Source organism: Cyprinus carpio, chromosome B1, assembly GCF_018340385.1.
Source record: "Cyprinus carpio isolate SPL01 chromosome B1, ASM1834038v1, whole genome shotgun sequence".
Classification (NCBI taxonomy): Eukaryota; Metazoa; Chordata; class Actinopteri; order Cypriniformes; family Cyprinidae; genus Cyprinus; species Cyprinus carpio.
Genome location: NC_056597.1, coordinates 24,111,599 through 24,129,484, shown reverse-complemented (window position 1 = coordinate 24,129,484; position 17,886 = coordinate 24,111,599). Strand labels below are relative to the sequence as shown.

Below are 17,886 nucleotides of genomic sequence, written 5' to 3'. Positions count from 1 at the left end.
ACCCAGTCACCTATGGCTTCTTTAAATTAACTCAAAATTAAACATGCCCTCCCCCCCCACAGAAATCTTTCATTATTATTAATTTTTATACAACTACAATATTTATATTTTGAATTAACTTTTTTGTTTAACTATTTTTATGTTTTCATTTGTCATTTTAATTTTAGTTTACATTTTAGTAACCTTTGTCATAAAAAAAATATTCTGTATAGCTTTAATTCATTTTTCTTTCAGTTTTAGTGTTTAGTATTCAACTCATTGTATTTCAGTTTGTTGCCAAGGTAATATTTCTCATTTCAAATTTAAGTTTTCCATCTAATATTTTGATTGAATTAATTAATTAATTTTTCCTTAAGTTTTCATAATTTTAGTACATCAACTCATTGCATTTCAGTTTGTTTCAAATTTTGTTTCTAATTTTCTCATTTAGTTTTAGTTAACAATAACAGTTCTGTAAAGATCAAACCATTATTTTTGAATAAGCTGTTATTTTTATATTTTCAGTATTCATTTTAATTTTAGTTTAGCTTTTGGTTATATTGTTATTTGTGTATTTGTCTGTGTATTTTTATTATTATTATTTAAATATTTCTGTATAGCTTTAATTAATTTTTCCATAATTTTAGTACTTGTGATTTAGTTTATAGCCAAGGCAGCATTTCTAATTTCTAAGTAAAATTTTTAATCTAAAATTTATTAATTTTTTAGCTTGATTTCAATAACCCAAAAATAATTTTTAATCATTTTTAGTTTGATAGTTTTTTCTTTCATGAGCAGTTTTATGTTCTCTGAAGCAGTTGGAAGGCAGTCACATGCATTAGGATGTAGATTTCACTGAAGAGCAGGGTTTGATGACAGTAATAAGTGTCCTGTAATCAGACATTAGTTTCCCTCACATTTGTTCTTGTGTTTACTTCAGCTGCTGCGTTAAATTTTGTCAGTGTTACACTGCCACCTTCAGGTCGCAAATGAACACTGCAGGGAACCGGATTGGCTTTGTTTTAGTCCACAGGCTTTAGTAAAGTGATCCGCGATGATGATGATGATGATGATGATGGCGTGTGTGTTTCTGCAGTTGACCCGGATGTGCGGTACACAGCTGTTAGCAGCTTCATCTTCCTCCGTTTCTTTGCTCCTGCCATCCTCTCTCCGAACCTCTTCCACCTGCGTCCGCATCACCCGGTGTGTACCGCCTCCTCTCTGTTGTCCATCTGATATTTATCAAGATGTGTTATTTTGATCATTTTTGTCTCTGTAAAGGATCCGTACACGTCTCGGACGCTGACGCTCGTTTCCAAAACCATCCAAACTCTGGGAAGCCTGGCCAAGTCCAAATCTGTAAGTGAACATTATCAGCAGGTATTTACCGTTAAAAATCCAGACGTGCTACATTATTTGTGACATAATGCATGTAAAATAATATAATGTGATAAAATACTCAGTATTGTAAATATAAGAGAAATCGTCCTTTGTCTGGACTGTTATGATGTCACTTTCTGAAATATAATCCAGTGTTATTTTAATATTGTTTATATACTATTCTAATATTTATTAATGTTTGAATTATTTGTTTTTATATTTTCAGTTTTATTTTTAATTTTACGTTTTAGTAGTTTTGTTATGTGCTTCTCTCATTTTTTTAAATATATTTATATAGCGTCAATATATTTTTCTTCCAGTTTTAGTCATTTCATTTTGTGCTTTTGACATGTTAATTTTATATATATATATACAGTATATATATATTTCTATATAGTTTTTATTATTTTTTTCTTTTAGCTTTAGTAATTTTGTTACATGCTTTTCGCATTTTATGCAGTTTTTATGTAATTCTATATAGCTTTAATAAATTTTTCTTTCAGTTTCAGTTTTAGTATTTTTATGTGCTTTTGTCATTATTAGTTATTGGGATTTTTTTCTGTGTTTTTACATTATATAACTTTATTTTATTTTTATTTCAGTTTTACTTTAACTTATTGTATTTTAATTTATTGCCAAGGCAACAGTTCAGATTTTTTTTTTTTTTCAGAATTTCTTTGGTTGAATATTTAATGTAATATTTATATTTCATTTTATTTCAGCTTGATTTAAATTACCCAAAACAAAACTTTATTTTTTAAAAGCGGGTAATGTCATAGCATAACGAGGTTGAACAGAAAGACACATTTTTGCACAAAAAAATACATATGTAGATTTAAAGGTTTTTTTTCTTTTCATAACTCGTCAGAATGTAGTGATGATGACATGTGGACTGATATTCTGATAGAAAACTCTTCTGTGCTGTTCATACTGGTAAACTAAAGAACGCTCTCGTCTCTCTCTGACAGGCCAACTTCAAAGAGTCCTACATGGCTGCGTTCTACGACTACTTCAACGAGCAGAAGTACGCAGATGCAGTGAAGAACGTGAGTGGCTATCATGTACAGTATATATATATATATATAATGGCTGTCAGTCGATTAAAATCGTTAACCTAATTAATCACAAAATAAATGACTGTGAAATTACCCACAAAAGATTATTTAAAGCTATTTTTGTGTTAAATGAGAAAGTATCAAGGAGACGTTACAAATTGTAACTTTAGAAATAAATATTTAGTTTGATTCAACATAAAAATTGATTACAAATAAACAATTAGGCTACAACGGCCAAATATAAACTATGGAACATAGAAGATAATTTGAGAAACATCTCAGTATTTTTTGTTCATACAGTGAAAGTCAGCTTCGTGACAAACTTTAATGTTCCACAAAAGAAGGTTTAAAACGACATGAGGGTCAGTAAATGATGGCAGAATTGTATTTTTTTGGGGTGAACTATACCTTTAATGTTTTTAATTTTATTATTATTATTATTTTTATGAAATGATACACTAAATAAGAAACTAAATCTGCCAGCAGGTGGCGGTAGAAGTCTTTATGAGACATTATGAGATTCATTCAGGAATGAAGTAAATGGCTCTCTTTATGAGCGGATCTTTGAATCATTGATTCACACGATTCGTTCAAAACACGGATTCATTCAGAAACTGAACACGTCTGTGTTGCTCAGAGACTTGCTACAGTTCTGCTGTGGATTGAGAACATTAGTTAGATGGAAGAGATGTGTTTTAGCCGTTTCTTGAATATATGTCGCGTGTGTCTGTGTCGCAGTTCCTGGATCTGATCTCGTCCTCGGCCCGCTGGGATCAGAAGAGCATCGAGACGCCCATCATGCTGAAGGAAGGGTGAGAGACGCTCACAGACCTCACAGCTCACTGTGTTAGTGCCAGACCAATCAGCATGTGTGTGTGTGTGTGTGTGTGTGTGTTTCTCTGCTGGACGCAGGAGCGTTAAACTCGTTATTAAGAGGTTTGATGCCAAAGGCTCTGGCAGGTAAGCTGCTGTTGTGACCTTTGACCCTTAACCTCCTGACCCCTGCCTAGCCTCCTCAGTGTCTCTGTTGTTCTCCTGATGTTCCTGATGGTCTCTCCCTTTCCTGTTAGCAGTGTATCAAAATAAACTACAAAATACAGCAGCCACTATCGTATTTTAAAAATACTAAAAAGCGTGAAACCTTCACCATTACACTGACTCGGACTGAGGTTCGGATTAGACGTCAATTAGGGTACAATATTCAGCAATCAAATATTTATTTATCAATCATGGGACACCTATTTGAAAGCTGAAAACAGACATTTTAGCATTTCAGCAATTATTAAATGATCAATATGTTTTGATTTTAAACGTAGCCAGAAACGCTGAATGTACTGAGAGCCGTCGAGGACACATAAACACTGCTGTTGAGACTGCTTCTCCTCTGACCCTCCAGATTCATGATCAAACGAGCTCAAGGGCGAAACCGCTTCGGTCTGAAGAACTTCAAGAAGAGATGGTTCCGGCTGACCAACCACGAGTTCACTTACCACAAAACCAAAGGTAACGCAAAAGGTTTGTCCCAAACTCTCGCTTCAGGTGTGTGAGGCGTCTGCCGTTCATCATGTGTTTGTGAAGAAACAACTATTTTACTTCAAAACTATAAATATATGTATTTTTTCAGAATGATAAAATAAATATAAATAATCACAATGATAATAGAAATATAAATAATGGCAAATATACAGTTCATTTGAATTTTACTTCAAAACTATAAATATATGTATTTTTCAGAATGATAATAGAAATATAAATAATGGCAAATATACAGTTCATTTGAAAAAATTGGGGTCAATAAGATTTTAAAAAAAAAAGAACACTTTTATTCATCAGGGACGCATTAAATTGATACAAAGTGTCAGTAAAGACATTTATAATGTTACAAAAGATTTCTGTTTCAAATAAACGCTGTTCTTCTGAACTTTCTGTTCATCGGTGAATCCTGAAAAATAAAACGCATCACGGTTTCCACAAAAATATTGAGCAGCACAACTGTGTTCAACATTGATAATAATCAGAAATGTTTCTTGAGCAGCAAATCATCATATTGAATGATTTCTGAAGATCATGTGACACTGAAGACTGGAGTAATGATGCTGAAAATACAGCTGCACATCACAGAAATAAATTACACTTTAACACATATTCACATAGAAAACAGTTACTTTAAATTGTAATAATATTTCACAATTTGTACTGTAATTTTAACTAAATAAATGCAGCCTCGGTGAGCAGAAAAAAATTATTTCAAAAACATTAAAAATATTACTGATCCCAAAGACATAAAAACACATGAAAACAGTCATATATAGAAATATAGGTCATAGGTCAGAGTGATTTTTAAAAGGTGCAGTGGACACCAGAGACAAAGACTGAGCAGAACACACCGGTATACACGAATCAATCAAACGTTTTCCTGTCCGTACAGCCGCTTGTACATCCATCCTTGAGTGTGTTTTGTGTTGTTGTTGGTGTGTCTGTGTGGTCACCAGTGCTGATGTGTGTCTGTGCTTGTGTCCAGGAGAGGGCGCTCTGTGCAGCATCCCTATTGAGAACATCCTGGCTGTAGAGAGACTCGAGGAAGAGTCCTTCAAAATGAAGAACGTAAGAGAAACCACTTCAGATTCACATCTGTGTCCCTGCAGCACAAAAGCAGTCTTTTATGCCAAAAATCATTAGGATATTAAGTAAAGATCATGTTCCATGAAGATATTTTGTAAATCTCCTACTGTAAATATATCAAAACTTAATTTTTGATTAGTAATATGCATTGCTAAGAACTTCATTTGAACAACTTTAAAGATGATTTTCTCAATATTTAGATTTTTTTGCACCCTCAGATTCCAGATTTTCAAATATTGTCCTCCTAACAAACCAGACATCAATGGAGAGATTATTTTTCAGCTTTCGGACGATATATAAATCTCAATTAAAAAGAAATGGCCCTTCTGACTGGTCTTGTGCTCCAGGGTCAGATCTGATTGTGTCATAGACATCTCCTGCAGCAGCGCTGTGGTTTTCCTGCAGATGTTCCAGGTCATCCAGCCGGAGAGGGCGCTCTACATCCAGGCTAATAACTGTGTGGAGGCGCGCGACTGGATCGACATCCTGACCAAGGTCAGTCAGTGTAACCGCAAGCGTCTGAGCACTTACCACCCGTCTGCGTTCCTCAACGGACACTGGCTCTGCTGCAAGCTGTCTGCGGACACGGCTCCCGGCTGCACGCCCTGCACAGGGTGAGTCCACAGCGCTCCTGTTTCTGCGGCTAAACACTTCTATTGTTAGACTCCTGACCAGCGTTACAATATTCCCCTACTCCCTCAAAAGTAACTATTGAATTCGATGGAGTCAGTGAAGTAAATTTAGAGAAAAACCAAAGCAAAATCACCGAGCAACGTTACATCTTTTCCCCCACTTCTTTTCTTAATAATCATTACTATATTAATAATCACAATGTAGCTGTTTTTTATTTTATCTTTGTTGGTATAAATAAGAATGGATGCAAAAAATAAACAACTATAAGAACAAGTGCATTACCTACTTTTTTCATTTTACATCTAAACATAAGCGTTCAAGTAAGAAAAACACAGTAAAATTAGTTTTTTAATGCACTGGACAATTTTGACATTTTTGTCTATTTTGCTTCTATTTGTCTTTCACACAAGTGAAATATATATATATATTTTTTATATTATGTATTTTTTAAAAGGTGTTTTAATTTTAAATCTAATTTAATCTATTTATTTAATATTTTATACATTTAATTGTTTTTAATATAATTTTATTACGCTTTATCTATTTGTGATCTCAGTTTTGTGATTTTGGTTTATTTTGCTCCGTATCATGTCTCTTCTTTCAGTCTAGAGGAAAGAAACGGTGCAAAATACACATTTATTTTATTGCACTTTCTCTAGTCGCGTCTGTAGATTTCAATCTTTAAAGAGTTTTGTCTTTTACAAACAGCAAACTGTACCGTTTTATTCCTCGCTCTATTCTGAAGGTTTGTTCGTATTTCCTTCACACTGATTTACACAACATTTTACTCCTAAAAACATGGTGAAAATGAGTTTGTTTTCTGTCTGTCAACAAAATCAAACAAGATAATGAACCTGGATTTATCTAATCTTCAGATTTATGTGCTGCAGATTTATGGATGCAAATAAGTGCACATTTAATTAGATAATGCCTTATTTACATATTTAAACATAATATCTAGGAAACGTTTGTGTCTGTGTTTCTGTGGTTCAGGGGACTTCCAGCCAACATCCAGCTGGATGTAGACGGAGACCGAGAGACGGAGCGGATCTACTCGCTCTACAGCACATACATGGCCAAACTAGTCAAGATGCAGGGTGAGAGAGAGAACACACTACTGAACGATCACTACACATTTACATTCATGCCTATGACACACACTTATCCAAAGTGATTGACACGGCGTCCAGTGGTGGTCAACTCAGGAAACTTACAAGTCTGACTTCAAAGTACTTCAATTAAAGGGATAGTTCACCCAAAAATGAAGATTCAGTCATTAATTACTCACCCTCGTGTCGTTCCAAACCCGTAAGATCTTCGTTCATCTCCAGAACACACATTAAGATGATTTTGATGAAATCCGAGAGCTCTCTGACCCTCAATAGACTGCAAAGATCCTGACATCAGGGGTTCAGCCGTATCAAGTCATTTTTTTTGTTTTCTTTGTGCACAAAAAGTATTCTCGTAGCTTCGTTTAATTACGGTTGAACCTCTGATGTCACGTGGATTATTTTATGTTTCTGAGCCTTGATCGTGTAAGGATCCTTGCTGTCTACGGAGGGTCAGAGAGCTCTCGGATTTCATCAAAAACATCTTAATTTGTGACCTGGAGATGAATGAAGATCTTACGGGTGAGTAATTAATGAATTTTCATTTTTGGGTGAACTATCCCTTTAACATTCTTATTCAGTTGTAGTTGAAGGACTTAAAATATCAACACACCCAGTTTTAGTTTATGTTAAGCCAAAAAGGTTGAGAATTTTATGGTGGAGAACATTACAGTGAGAATGAACACAATGAGGTTGCTGGCGTGACTCAGTACGATGCATCAGCGTGTCTCGTCTGTGAATCCAGAGGCGTGTGGCAGTAAGTCGGTGTACGACGGTCCTGAGCAGGAGGAATACTCCACGTTTGTGATCGACGACCCGCAGGAGACGTATAAGACCCTGAGACTCGTCATCTCAGCCGTACAGACACTGGAGCAGCAGCACATGCAGTACAAACGAGACAAGTTCAGGAAAACCAAGTACGGCAGCCAGTAAGTACCACAGAAGCAAAATCATGATCTATAATATCTTAATATCTTCAGGTCTTAAAGTTGCATTTCACATATTAGAGCTGGACATTAATATAGTTATATCTTTGGACAAAAAAAGAAAATCTGACAGTTGAGATTTGATATATAGAATATATATATATTGCTTTACACTTTTTAGAATAAATGTTTCTTATTTCATATCTAGAGCTGTGCAGTAAAACAAGTTTGAGTTAAATAACTAAAACTGAAATAAAATAACTACTAGAAATAGGTAAATAGAAATATTCAGAAAAGCACAACAAAATAAAAATAAAGACAAATAAAATAAAAATGACAAAAACACATAACAAAATAACTAAAGCTGAAATAAAAATAAATAAAAGATAATAGAAATATAAAAAGAAAAAAAAAAACAAAAAAAACACAGGCTAATAACAAAAAAACAAAAACAAAAAAAAAGAAAAATAAAAACATATAAAAAAATAATAAAAAAAACAAAAAAAACACAAGAAAATAACTAAAGCTGAAATAAAAATGAATGAAAGATAATAGAAATATAAAAAGGTAATAAAAATTACAAAAGCACATAAAATTACTAAAACTGAAAAATAGAGACAAATAGAAAGATTAAAAAGGTAATAAAAATTACAAAAAAGCATGTAATGTTACTAAAACTTGAAAATAAGAGAAACAGAACAATATATAAAAATAAAAACTAATAAAAACGACAAAAGCACATAAACTAAAATTAAATTGAAAACTGAAAATATAAAAATAAAATCTAATTCAAAATATTAATACATACTTTAATAGTATACAAAGAATCCTAAAAAACTTACTTTGACTTACTGGTTAACTTTATTTGATGTTTATAAATTAAAAGTTGTTGTTGGTCATTCTAAAGCATCACGTGTTTGTGTTTACAGGGAACATCCAATCGGTGATCAGAGCTTCCAGTGTTACATCCGTCAGCAGTCAGAAAGCTCCACCTACTCCATCTGACCACGCCCACTGCAGACACCGTTCCACGGCAACAGTCGCGTCTCAGACAGGAAGGCGGTCACAGACGAAAGCTAAACCTCTGGTGTTTTTATACGGTTTTAACCAATCAGCAGCCGCCATGCACATCCATGGACGATGTAGCTCCGTTTTAACGTTTGATGATGTTTTTAAGCTAGGAGACGAGCAGACGTCCTCTAGCGGTGGATGTTTTTATAACAGAGTATTGGACTGTAGGACAGATGTCACGATCCTCTGCTTTGACAGGCTCTGGTTGTGGATGTGAGAGCTGTAAGCGTGTTTTGAACTCTGCTCTGTTTCTGCCTGCTCTTCCCTCCGTTCACACGCGTCCAGTATTGATGTCACGCCCGCAGAAGCAGCGCTGCATTGTGGGAAGCGTGTGGTGTGGTGTCTTACAGCATGCAGATGTCCAGCATGTGGCGTGGCGCTGATGGTTTGTGGGTCCAGTCGTGTTCAGCATCACACTTGTGTTTTTATACTCTCTGTTACGTCTCACGTCCTGTAAATTCACTGATATCCTGCTCTGGTTACAGCATGTGTGTGTGTGTGTGTGAGAGAATCTGAAATAAGGATCATGAGTGTGTTTCATTGATTAATTATCAATAATAATTCCCAGTTCATCACATCACACTTTATAGAGATATTTAATATGGATTTACTATTTTGATGCATTTCATAAAACCTGTCAAGATCATGTCCTGCTCAAACTTCACCCTGAAATCATATAATATTAATATATTATAAATATATATCTAATAATATACAAATAATAATTAATATTAAAATACGTATAATATTAAAATATTAAAATCACATTATTTTAATGCAAAATATTTTACTGTAATGTACGGTAGCCCATTTCTGCCACAAAATGAAAAAAATTAAAAAGGTAATTGTCTTTTTATCCCAGAGTTCAGACTTTTTTCCCCAGACTTGAGTTTATATCTCTCACTTTTTAGTTTTTATCTTGCAGTCTGAGGTTGTTGTTGTTGTTTTCTCAGAATTGTGAGAAGAAAGTCATAATTGTGAAATAAAAAGTCAATTACTTTTTTTGTATTGTTTTATCCCGTGGCAGAATCAAGCTTCCATGCTTCATATTGTTTATGGTGAAAATCATTTCGAATTTTCTTATGATTTTGGGGTGAAAGATGAGCTGGAGATTTCCCGCTTGTGTTCTTTTGTCAGTATGGTGTTGTATTTTTAACACAGTTGTGTTTCTGTACGTCCCTCAGTGATGCATGTTTCAGTGCTTAGATATTTGAAAACAGACCCGATTTCTTGCCCAAATGAATTGCTATTTATTTTTATATCGCAGAATAATGTTTTTGTGGGAACAATTAATCAAATCAAAACTCCGAGTAATCCATGCGCACAGTATGAAGTATGCAATAATGTGACCTATGAGTAATTGTGTGTTTGATCTGTAATTAATGAAGGATCCTCGAGAAGGGCCAGCAGTGTGTGTACAGACCAGCCCACTGAACGACACACACGTCTTTCCTTCGTCCAAATGAAGGCAATAGCAAAGAGATCCGTGTCCGAGTCTTTATTCCCAAATACTGTTTGCTTCTCAAAAACACGAAACATAAAAGAGATGAAAAATGACTTCAGGAACAAACATGAAGATGCAATAGTGTTGTTTTCAGTGTTAATCTCTTACGATCATTAACCATGGATTTATTATAGCAGCACTGTAGTGACCATGGTTTTTTCTGTATTGATTACCATTTGTATAACCACAGTTTTACTTTAAATACCATGGTTAAACTGTGGTATGGTGTTTTGGTTTCATTTATAGTAAAACCATGGTTAATTTTCGTAAGGGATGGATTTTACTGATCAACTAATGCTGTGTTTCACTCAGTTCAGAGGAAAGTTTTATTGCTCAGAAGTTGCTCCTCATGAGGTCAGATGTTTCTCCTAAAACATCTGTGGAGAAATAAAACAGACCCGGTTCATGTAGTAAGCTCACAAAAAACCGTGGAGCAGCTCAGAACATTTGTTGAGGAATGAGTTCATACTGAGGTCTGAGCAACAAAGTAACAATGTTTCAAAAAAATAGCGGTTTCTTTCTTTCTTTTGTTTGTCTGCTGAGAACTTTCTCAAATTTCTTTCTTTTGTTTGTTCAGTGAGTCAAACCGCAAACTTTTAACTGGGCAAATAAATTAAGAGGTTAAATTAATTATTTATTAAGAACAAATCAGCTGCAATTCCTGTTACATAATTTCCTTTTAACTTCAGTGTGTCCACTCGCCTGCCTGAGCGCAGCGACCAGCTGAGGGCTACTAGTCTACCCATGGTTAACCCATACTGGCCCGTCATGAGCGTGTGGCCGAACTAGAGGAAGGTGAGCAGGAAGAACCCCGTGTTTGAGTTCGGTTCCGAAGCGGGAGTCTCTGGAGCGGCTGACCGTGTCGAAGAGCGGGAGCATGCGGAGGCTGTCTGCGGCGCGGAGCGGCTCTCTGCTCGGCCTCGTGCTGCTGCTGCTGCGCGCTGAACTCTGCGGAGCACAGCGATGTGAGTAAAACACTAACTAACCCAGAACGCTTCAGCGAGATCAAAACATTCACTTTACCAACCGTTTACTGTCACAGTGTGATTAAAAGCGTCCAGGAACAGTTACTTTGACCAGCCGTTTTCTGAGCAGTATTTACCTTTACATTTACCACAGTTTACACCAGAGTATTTGGTTCATGTTACTACCAAACTGTGGCAACTTGGTATTTATCGCTAAGAAATGAACCAAAATGACCGCGAGAGTGTTTAAAGCAGATCTCGCAGTAGTATTGTGGTTGTATATCAGAAACAGTAACTACAGTATCTGTGGCAGTTTGGAGGAAAAAGTACCATGGTTGCTATAGTACATTTTTTGTAGCATATGACATGAATATGATGACTGTATGTACTTGTTTGAGTTGAAATGCAATCACAGTGTTACAATGTTTCTGAAAACAACATTTACAAAGCAACATTGAAGCAGCGTTTCCAAAAGTAACATTGTTTACAGAATTAACAGTATTAGCTGTTTCCAAAACCAAGTTACAATGTTGCGGTGTAACAAAAGTAATTGAATGCTTTTCCAAAATAAACAGTATTTCTTTACAAAGTAACAATTTTAGTGTTCAACAGTGTTCACAGAAGTAACAAAGTGACAATGTTTCTAAAAATAACAGAATTTACAAAGCAACAATGTAGCAGTGTTTACAAAAGTAACAGCATTTACAAATGAAGAATGTGCAGTATACAAAAGTAGCTATGTTTCAAAAAAATAACAGAATTCAGAAAGTGACAACTGTAGCAGTGTTCACAAAAGTAACAATGTTTACAAAATTAACAGCATTTGTGAAGTTACAATGTTGCAGTGTTTTACAAAAGTCACTGTAAGTGTTTACAGAAGTAAGAGTGTAAGCTCCAGCAGACTGCATTACCTTCTAATGCTTTACAGACATAACAATATGAAGTGATGTGACTGAGGAAGTGCAGTATGGCCATTTTTATTCATACTTGCATTGTGTGTGTGTGTGTGTGTGTGTGTGTGAGTGAATGAAACTAATCTACCTTACAGACTGACAACAGATAGTTAAAATCGATAGTCTTGTTTAAAATACATCACGCTCTGGTTCATCTCAAGCTCTGTGTCAGTGTTATTCCAGAAATGTGCTCCAGTAAGAGACTCCAGCAGTGGCACGTGGGGAAATAAATCCCTGCGTAACTCCACTGACCCGCACAATGAAGGCATTTGATCGAGTTAAAGCTGATGTTCATGAAGTGGACTCATTTTCTGAAGATCTGTCTGGTCTTCACTGAGCTTTATGTTATAGTCTTTCATATACTATAGCGCTACCATGGTACATTGTTTAAACCGTGATTATACATACATAGAACTTCAAATCAATGATAGATTGATATATGTGACCCTGGAGCAAAAAAACTGTCATAAGGGTACTTTTTTTGAATTTGAAATGTATACAGTATGTGAAAATGCTGAATAAATAATCATTCCATTGGTGTATAATTTGTTGGGATTGGACAATATTTGGCCGAGATACAGCTATTTGAAAATCTGGAATCTGAGGGTGCAAAAACATCTAAATATTGAGAAAATCATCTTTAAAGTTGTTCAAATGAAGTTCTCATCAATGCATATTACTAATCAAAAATTAAGTTTTGATATATTTATGGTAGGACATTTACTAAATATCTTCATGGAACATGATCTTTACTTAATATCCTAATGATTTTTGGCTTAAAAGAAAAATGGATAATTTTGACCCATACATATATCCATAAATATACCTGTGCTTCTTAAGACTGGTTCTGTGCTCCAGGGTCACGTGTACAGACCGGTATGATCCGTCAGAGATATTGGCTGATAACGGTGCAGAAGCTTTAGCTTTAAAAAAGCCTAGAGACTGTTTTTGTGAAGGAATGATGAAATGTTTTCAGTGTTTTCGAGTAAATATTGTGTATAACGTGTGTATGCACTCACTGGCCATCAAAACCGCAGTATTACCATGGTGTTTGGTGAAATGGCATTTTACCGTTCAGTAAGTGATGTGAAGGCACTCAGACGCTCAGATCTGAAGTGTGCTCTCGTGTCCAGTTCTCTCACAGAATAAAGCGTCTCAGTTCCTGCTGCGACACAGACGAGCTAACACTCTGTTTGAGGAGAGCAAGAAAGGAAACCTGGAGCGCGAGTGCATCGAGGAGCTGTGCAATAAAGAGGAGGCGCGGGAAATCTTCGAGAACAATCTGGAAACGGTGAGTTGTGTCAGCTGATGGATGCCTCACCTCGTTGAATGCAGGAGAGCACTCTTCAGAAATAAAGAAATGTTAGTTTATCACACTGGTAATGAATCACTGCATGGCTTGTGATGTCTGGAAATAATCTCATGAAGACATTTGTTCTCTGCTCTTTCAGGAATATTTCTATCCCAAGTATGTTGGTAAGTCGTCCTCATTATTTTTGTGCAAATCAACACTTCCAGTAATCCTGAGCGTGTACAGTGGCTCGGAATCTGATTATAAAACTCACTGGAACTGAAGCTGCTTTGACTCAAAGAGTCCCTGTACAACGAGAAGAGACCAACAAAACAGACTCAGTCATTTTCTTCCTTTTTTAACAGAGAATATTCTATATTTACAATAATCATATAACTAAATACAAAGTAAGGCAAGACACTACAGGTGTATAGACTAACAGATATGAAGCTGATTAATCACAGCACATAAGCACGGGTTTCTGAAATGCTCTGTTTAAATATGCAAATTAGGCATTATCTAATGAAATAGGCAGTAATTTGCATACATTTCCAGCACATAGATCTGAAGATTGGATACAGTCAGACTCATAATTCTTGTTTGATTTTGTCATCATATTTCCAGAGGGGACTCTGGATTTCTCTTTTTATCGCTCCATAAATTAGAAAATGCTGTCAACAGGCAGAAAACAAAGACGTTTTCACCAGGTTTTTAGGAGTAAAATGTTGTGAATGAAATATGAACAGACCTTCAGAGCATACAGTAGTTTGCCGTTTGTAAGAGAAAAAACTCTTTCGAGATTGAAATCTACAGACACAAATAGATAAAGTGCAGTAAAATCAACGCTTCAGTGTGTATTTAGGATGGTTTCTTTCTTCTAGTCTGAAAGAAAAGAAGACAAAATAGAATAAAAAACTGACAAATGCATGAAAACACCGGTTTTGTCTGCGGTGTCTTGACTTTAAATAAAATGAATGATGGAAGAATTGGTGCAGATTTTGCCTAAATGAAACTATCGTTCAGTAGCAGCTTGTTAGGAAATGTTTTTTTAAATTTAATAAAAGGGTTGAAGTGTGATAAATACAGTCAGTATTACAGTGAGATTGAGAGGCTGCTGTAGAAACAGAGAGTATATTGTTACACGATCCTGAACTGAATGAAGCACTTGTATTATTTTTGCTTAAGATTGAAATTGTAATGGTTTATGACACAGACAGACTGAAGCGTGTGTGTGTGTGTGTGTGTGTGTGTGTGTAGTGTGTCTGGGCTCTCACCGCGTCGGGATCAATACTCCAAACTCTCAGCCTGGGATCCCTCAGAACCTGCGCACCTGTGTTCAAGGTGATTTAGTGTTACTTACAGTGTATGTCTGTGCTTTCTTCTGCACTGGAAGCTGCTGTCGTCTTGGTAACCCAGGTTAAAAAAAGTTTGCTTCCATAGTGTAGTTAAAGTGCTCTATTTTCACTCACTAATTTTGTACTTAATATACTAAAAATGATTCTTTAGTACTTCTTAAGATCAACTGTGCTATTTCGGGACACCGTGAATATAAACTAAAATGCACTTTTAAGACTATCTCTGGATTTAAAAACGTGACCCTGGATCTGAAAGCTGAATAAATAATCTCTCCATTGATGTCTGGTGTGTTAGGAGGACAATATTTGAAAATCTGGAATCTGAGGAAGCAAAAAAATCTAAATATTGAGAAAATCATCTTTAAAGTTGTTCAAATGAAGTTCTTAGCAATGCATATTACTAATCAAAAATTAAGTTTTGATATATTTACGGTAGGAAATGTTACAAAATATCTTCATGGAACATGATCTTTACTTAATATCCTAATGATTTTTGTCATAAAAGAGAAATGTATAATTGTGACTCATACAATGTATTGTTGTCTATTGCTACAAATATACCTGTGCTACTGATGACTGCTTCTGTGCTGCAGGGACACAGATGTATTTAGTAAGCATTTGTAGTACACTTGAACCCATCTTTCATACACTAGTACACTCAAATCGCGACTAAAGTGTGTTAAAAGCACATTTTAGTTTATATTCACGAAATCACAAAATAGCACATATTAAAATACTCAAAAAATATCAAAAATAATAATAATTAAAAAATCTAAAAAACAAATTTTAATAAAAAAATTATTAAACCAATTTTTTTACATTATTAGAGTACATTATGGAAGTGTACTTTTTTTTTTTACCCTGGGAGTAAATGTTTGGTAGTAAAGCTCTTTGTGACGTCTGACTGGTCCAGTTGTGTCAGTGTGGAGTGTGTTTGTTTCAGAGATCAGTAACCAGTGTCTGCCGCTGCCGTGTCACGCGGACGGTTATGAGCGCTGTGTGGACGGTCAGGGCTCCTTCACCTGTGTGTGTAAAGCGGGATGGAGGGGTCAGCGCTGTGAGCAGGGTGAGATCACCTTCATCTTCACACGACTCGTGATGAGCACAGACAACAGAGACAGAATTCACTCACACTCTGATTTCCAGCATGCACTCATTCAAGGCTGTTCTATTCAATTCATGTAAAGTTACATCTTTGGGACGTGACGAGACGAGCTTAAATTACATATCAAGCACTTATGAAATAACATTTCATTTGTGCATTAGTTCCACTTATGTTAATAAAGTTTATTGATTAAGGCAAAGCAAGTTAAATGACTTGTGAACACAGTTGTTGAGAATAATGGTGATCTTGTGTGCAATTCTTAAGACGACCACAAGATTTATCTGGAGCAGATATTACAAAACCGATGAAAAATGCTTAAATAAAGGGGAAAATATCGATAAAACCGATTATCAGTAAAACCGATTATCGGTCAATTTCTAAGTGTGAAACTCTGAATTTTCCTTAATCCTTCATTTAAACTTTCTTTAATTCTTTAGTCTTTAATGCTTTTTATAAATTTACAATAAATTTTCCAGTAACTTAAAATAATATAGCGTTTTTTAGTTTACAGTAAACCTAAGTTGCATGTTCCAAATCCAATAGTATTGTACAATTATGATTGAATATATAATAGTTCAATTTACAACACCTTTGAAAATTTAATAAAACATTAAAAACGTCTACAAAGACACAAGATGCAAGCCTAATACTGAAAACACACCTGATATGCACTATTTATTCATCATTTTTTACAAGTAGAGGTACAAATTATTTCTGAATTTTTTTTTTTTTATTCTTTTTTTTTTTTTTGCATCCACATCTCACTCCGACCAAATGACTGGAGCTCACAATGCATCACAATTACATCTTCACAGGACTTGAATGCATCATAACAACAACGAGGTCATGGGTTTGATTCCCAAAGAATCAGACGTAAACCTTAAATGCAATGCAGATTAGTTTGGATAAAAGCTTCTGACAAATGCATAAATGTAAATAATGCATTTACATGCATAGGTTACAATGCCACCTACTGCTCAGAAGTCAGTACTAGTGGTGCACAGATGATTATTATTATTTATATTTATTTTATTGACTCCTTTTGCTCACAGATATTAATGAGTGTGAAGACCCAATATTCCCTGCGGGCTGCAGCCAAAAGTGTGAGAACCTCCCCGGCAGCTTCATGTGCAGCTGTGAGAAGGGCTTCTACATCCACCACAACATCCACTGCATCGGTGAGGGTCACTGCACAGGTCAGGGGTCAGAGGTCAGCGCTGGCTTCATGTCTGCCAGATGAGTCCGAGCTCCAGCAGCTCTTCCAGGAATCCTGGCATTTTCCTGTAAAAGAGAAACACAATTCCCTCCAGCTGTTGTTGAGGTCCAGCGTTCAGAATAAAACCACACACACACACACACACACTTAAAGGTTGATTACGTAACAGTGTTTTTAAGCTCATAAATCATCAGACACTGTTTCCCTTTGGCAGAAACGATGTTCCTGTGACTTTATCTGCAGGATCCACAATGTCGTGCATGTGATTGTGTGGTGTTTGTAGTCTCTGGACGCATGCACTCAAATCTTTCCTCATGTTAGAATAACAGTGCAGTGATGAAATCACACCAGTGGAATTCTGGGAATAATGAAAACAAATCTGTGACTAGACTGCAGCTCTGTTCTTCTTGAGGTGCACGCTGGGATGCTGGTGAAGGAGGAACGATGCTTTTCAGTGCAAGTCAAACTCGCTGCAAGCGTTGAAGCAGAAGTGTTTAGATCAAGAGGAACATCAGATCAGAGATGTGCTGCTGTAGATTCATTCAGTGATGCTCATCAGGGTTATCAGTGACTCCAACTAAAACCATCAACAATTGTTACTTGAAATAAAAGTTATTTATTTAGTTCATTATACATACTGATTATTTATACTTCCTTTATATCAGCTTTCAGCTAGTTGCCAAGGCAACATTTCAAATTTTTTATTTACTTTAAATTGAACT

General features: G+C 35.5%; 2 protein-coding genes across 4 annotated transcripts in view; both read left to right on the top strand.

Annotated features, from left to right (window-relative positions):
- The window catches only part of LOC109097550 (ras GTPase-activating protein 3-like), a 43,974-nt gene extending 34,402 nt beyond the window's left edge, over positions 1–9,572 (top strand). Inside the window, exons 14-23 of one of the 2 annotated variants that reach the window (XM_042717040.1) lie at positions 1,076–1,182; positions 1,261–1,338; positions 2,328–2,405; positions 3,153–3,226; positions 3,811–3,929; positions 4,936–5,018; positions 5,442–5,650; positions 6,663–6,766; positions 7,524–7,707; positions 8,634–9,572. In XM_042717040.1, coding sequence (XP_042572974.1) covers positions 1,076–1,182; positions 1,261–1,338; positions 2,328–2,405; positions 3,153–3,226; positions 3,811–3,929; positions 4,936–5,018; positions 5,442–5,650; positions 6,663–6,766; positions 7,524–7,707; positions 8,634–8,709 — 1,112 coding nt within the window. In that variant the 3' untranslated portion in view covers positions 8,710–9,572. The remainder of the gene's footprint in view (positions 1–1,075; positions 1,183–1,260; positions 1,339–2,327; positions 2,406–3,152; positions 3,227–3,810; positions 3,930–4,935; positions 5,019–5,441; positions 5,651–6,662; positions 6,767–7,523; positions 7,708–8,633) is intronic. The other variant, XM_042717041.1, reaches the window with a different exon arrangement.
- A 1,343-nt stretch (positions 9,573–10,915) lies between these two features.
- The window catches only part of LOC109097549 (vitamin K-dependent protein S-like), a 17,543-nt gene continuing 10,572 nt past the window's right edge, over positions 10,916–17,886 (top strand). The window contains exons 1-6 of one of the 2 annotated variants that reach the window (XM_042717039.1): positions 10,916–11,244; positions 13,331–13,488; positions 13,649–13,673; positions 14,746–14,829; positions 15,787–15,909; positions 17,001–17,126. In XM_042717039.1, coding sequence (XP_042572973.1) covers positions 11,157–11,244; positions 13,331–13,488; positions 13,649–13,673; positions 14,746–14,829; positions 15,787–15,909; positions 17,001–17,126 — 604 coding nt within the window. In that variant the 5' untranslated portion in view covers positions 10,916–11,156. The remainder of the gene's footprint in view (positions 11,245–13,330; positions 13,489–13,648; positions 13,674–14,745; positions 14,830–15,786; positions 15,910–17,000; positions 17,127–17,886) is intronic. The other variant, XM_042717038.1, reaches the window with a different exon arrangement.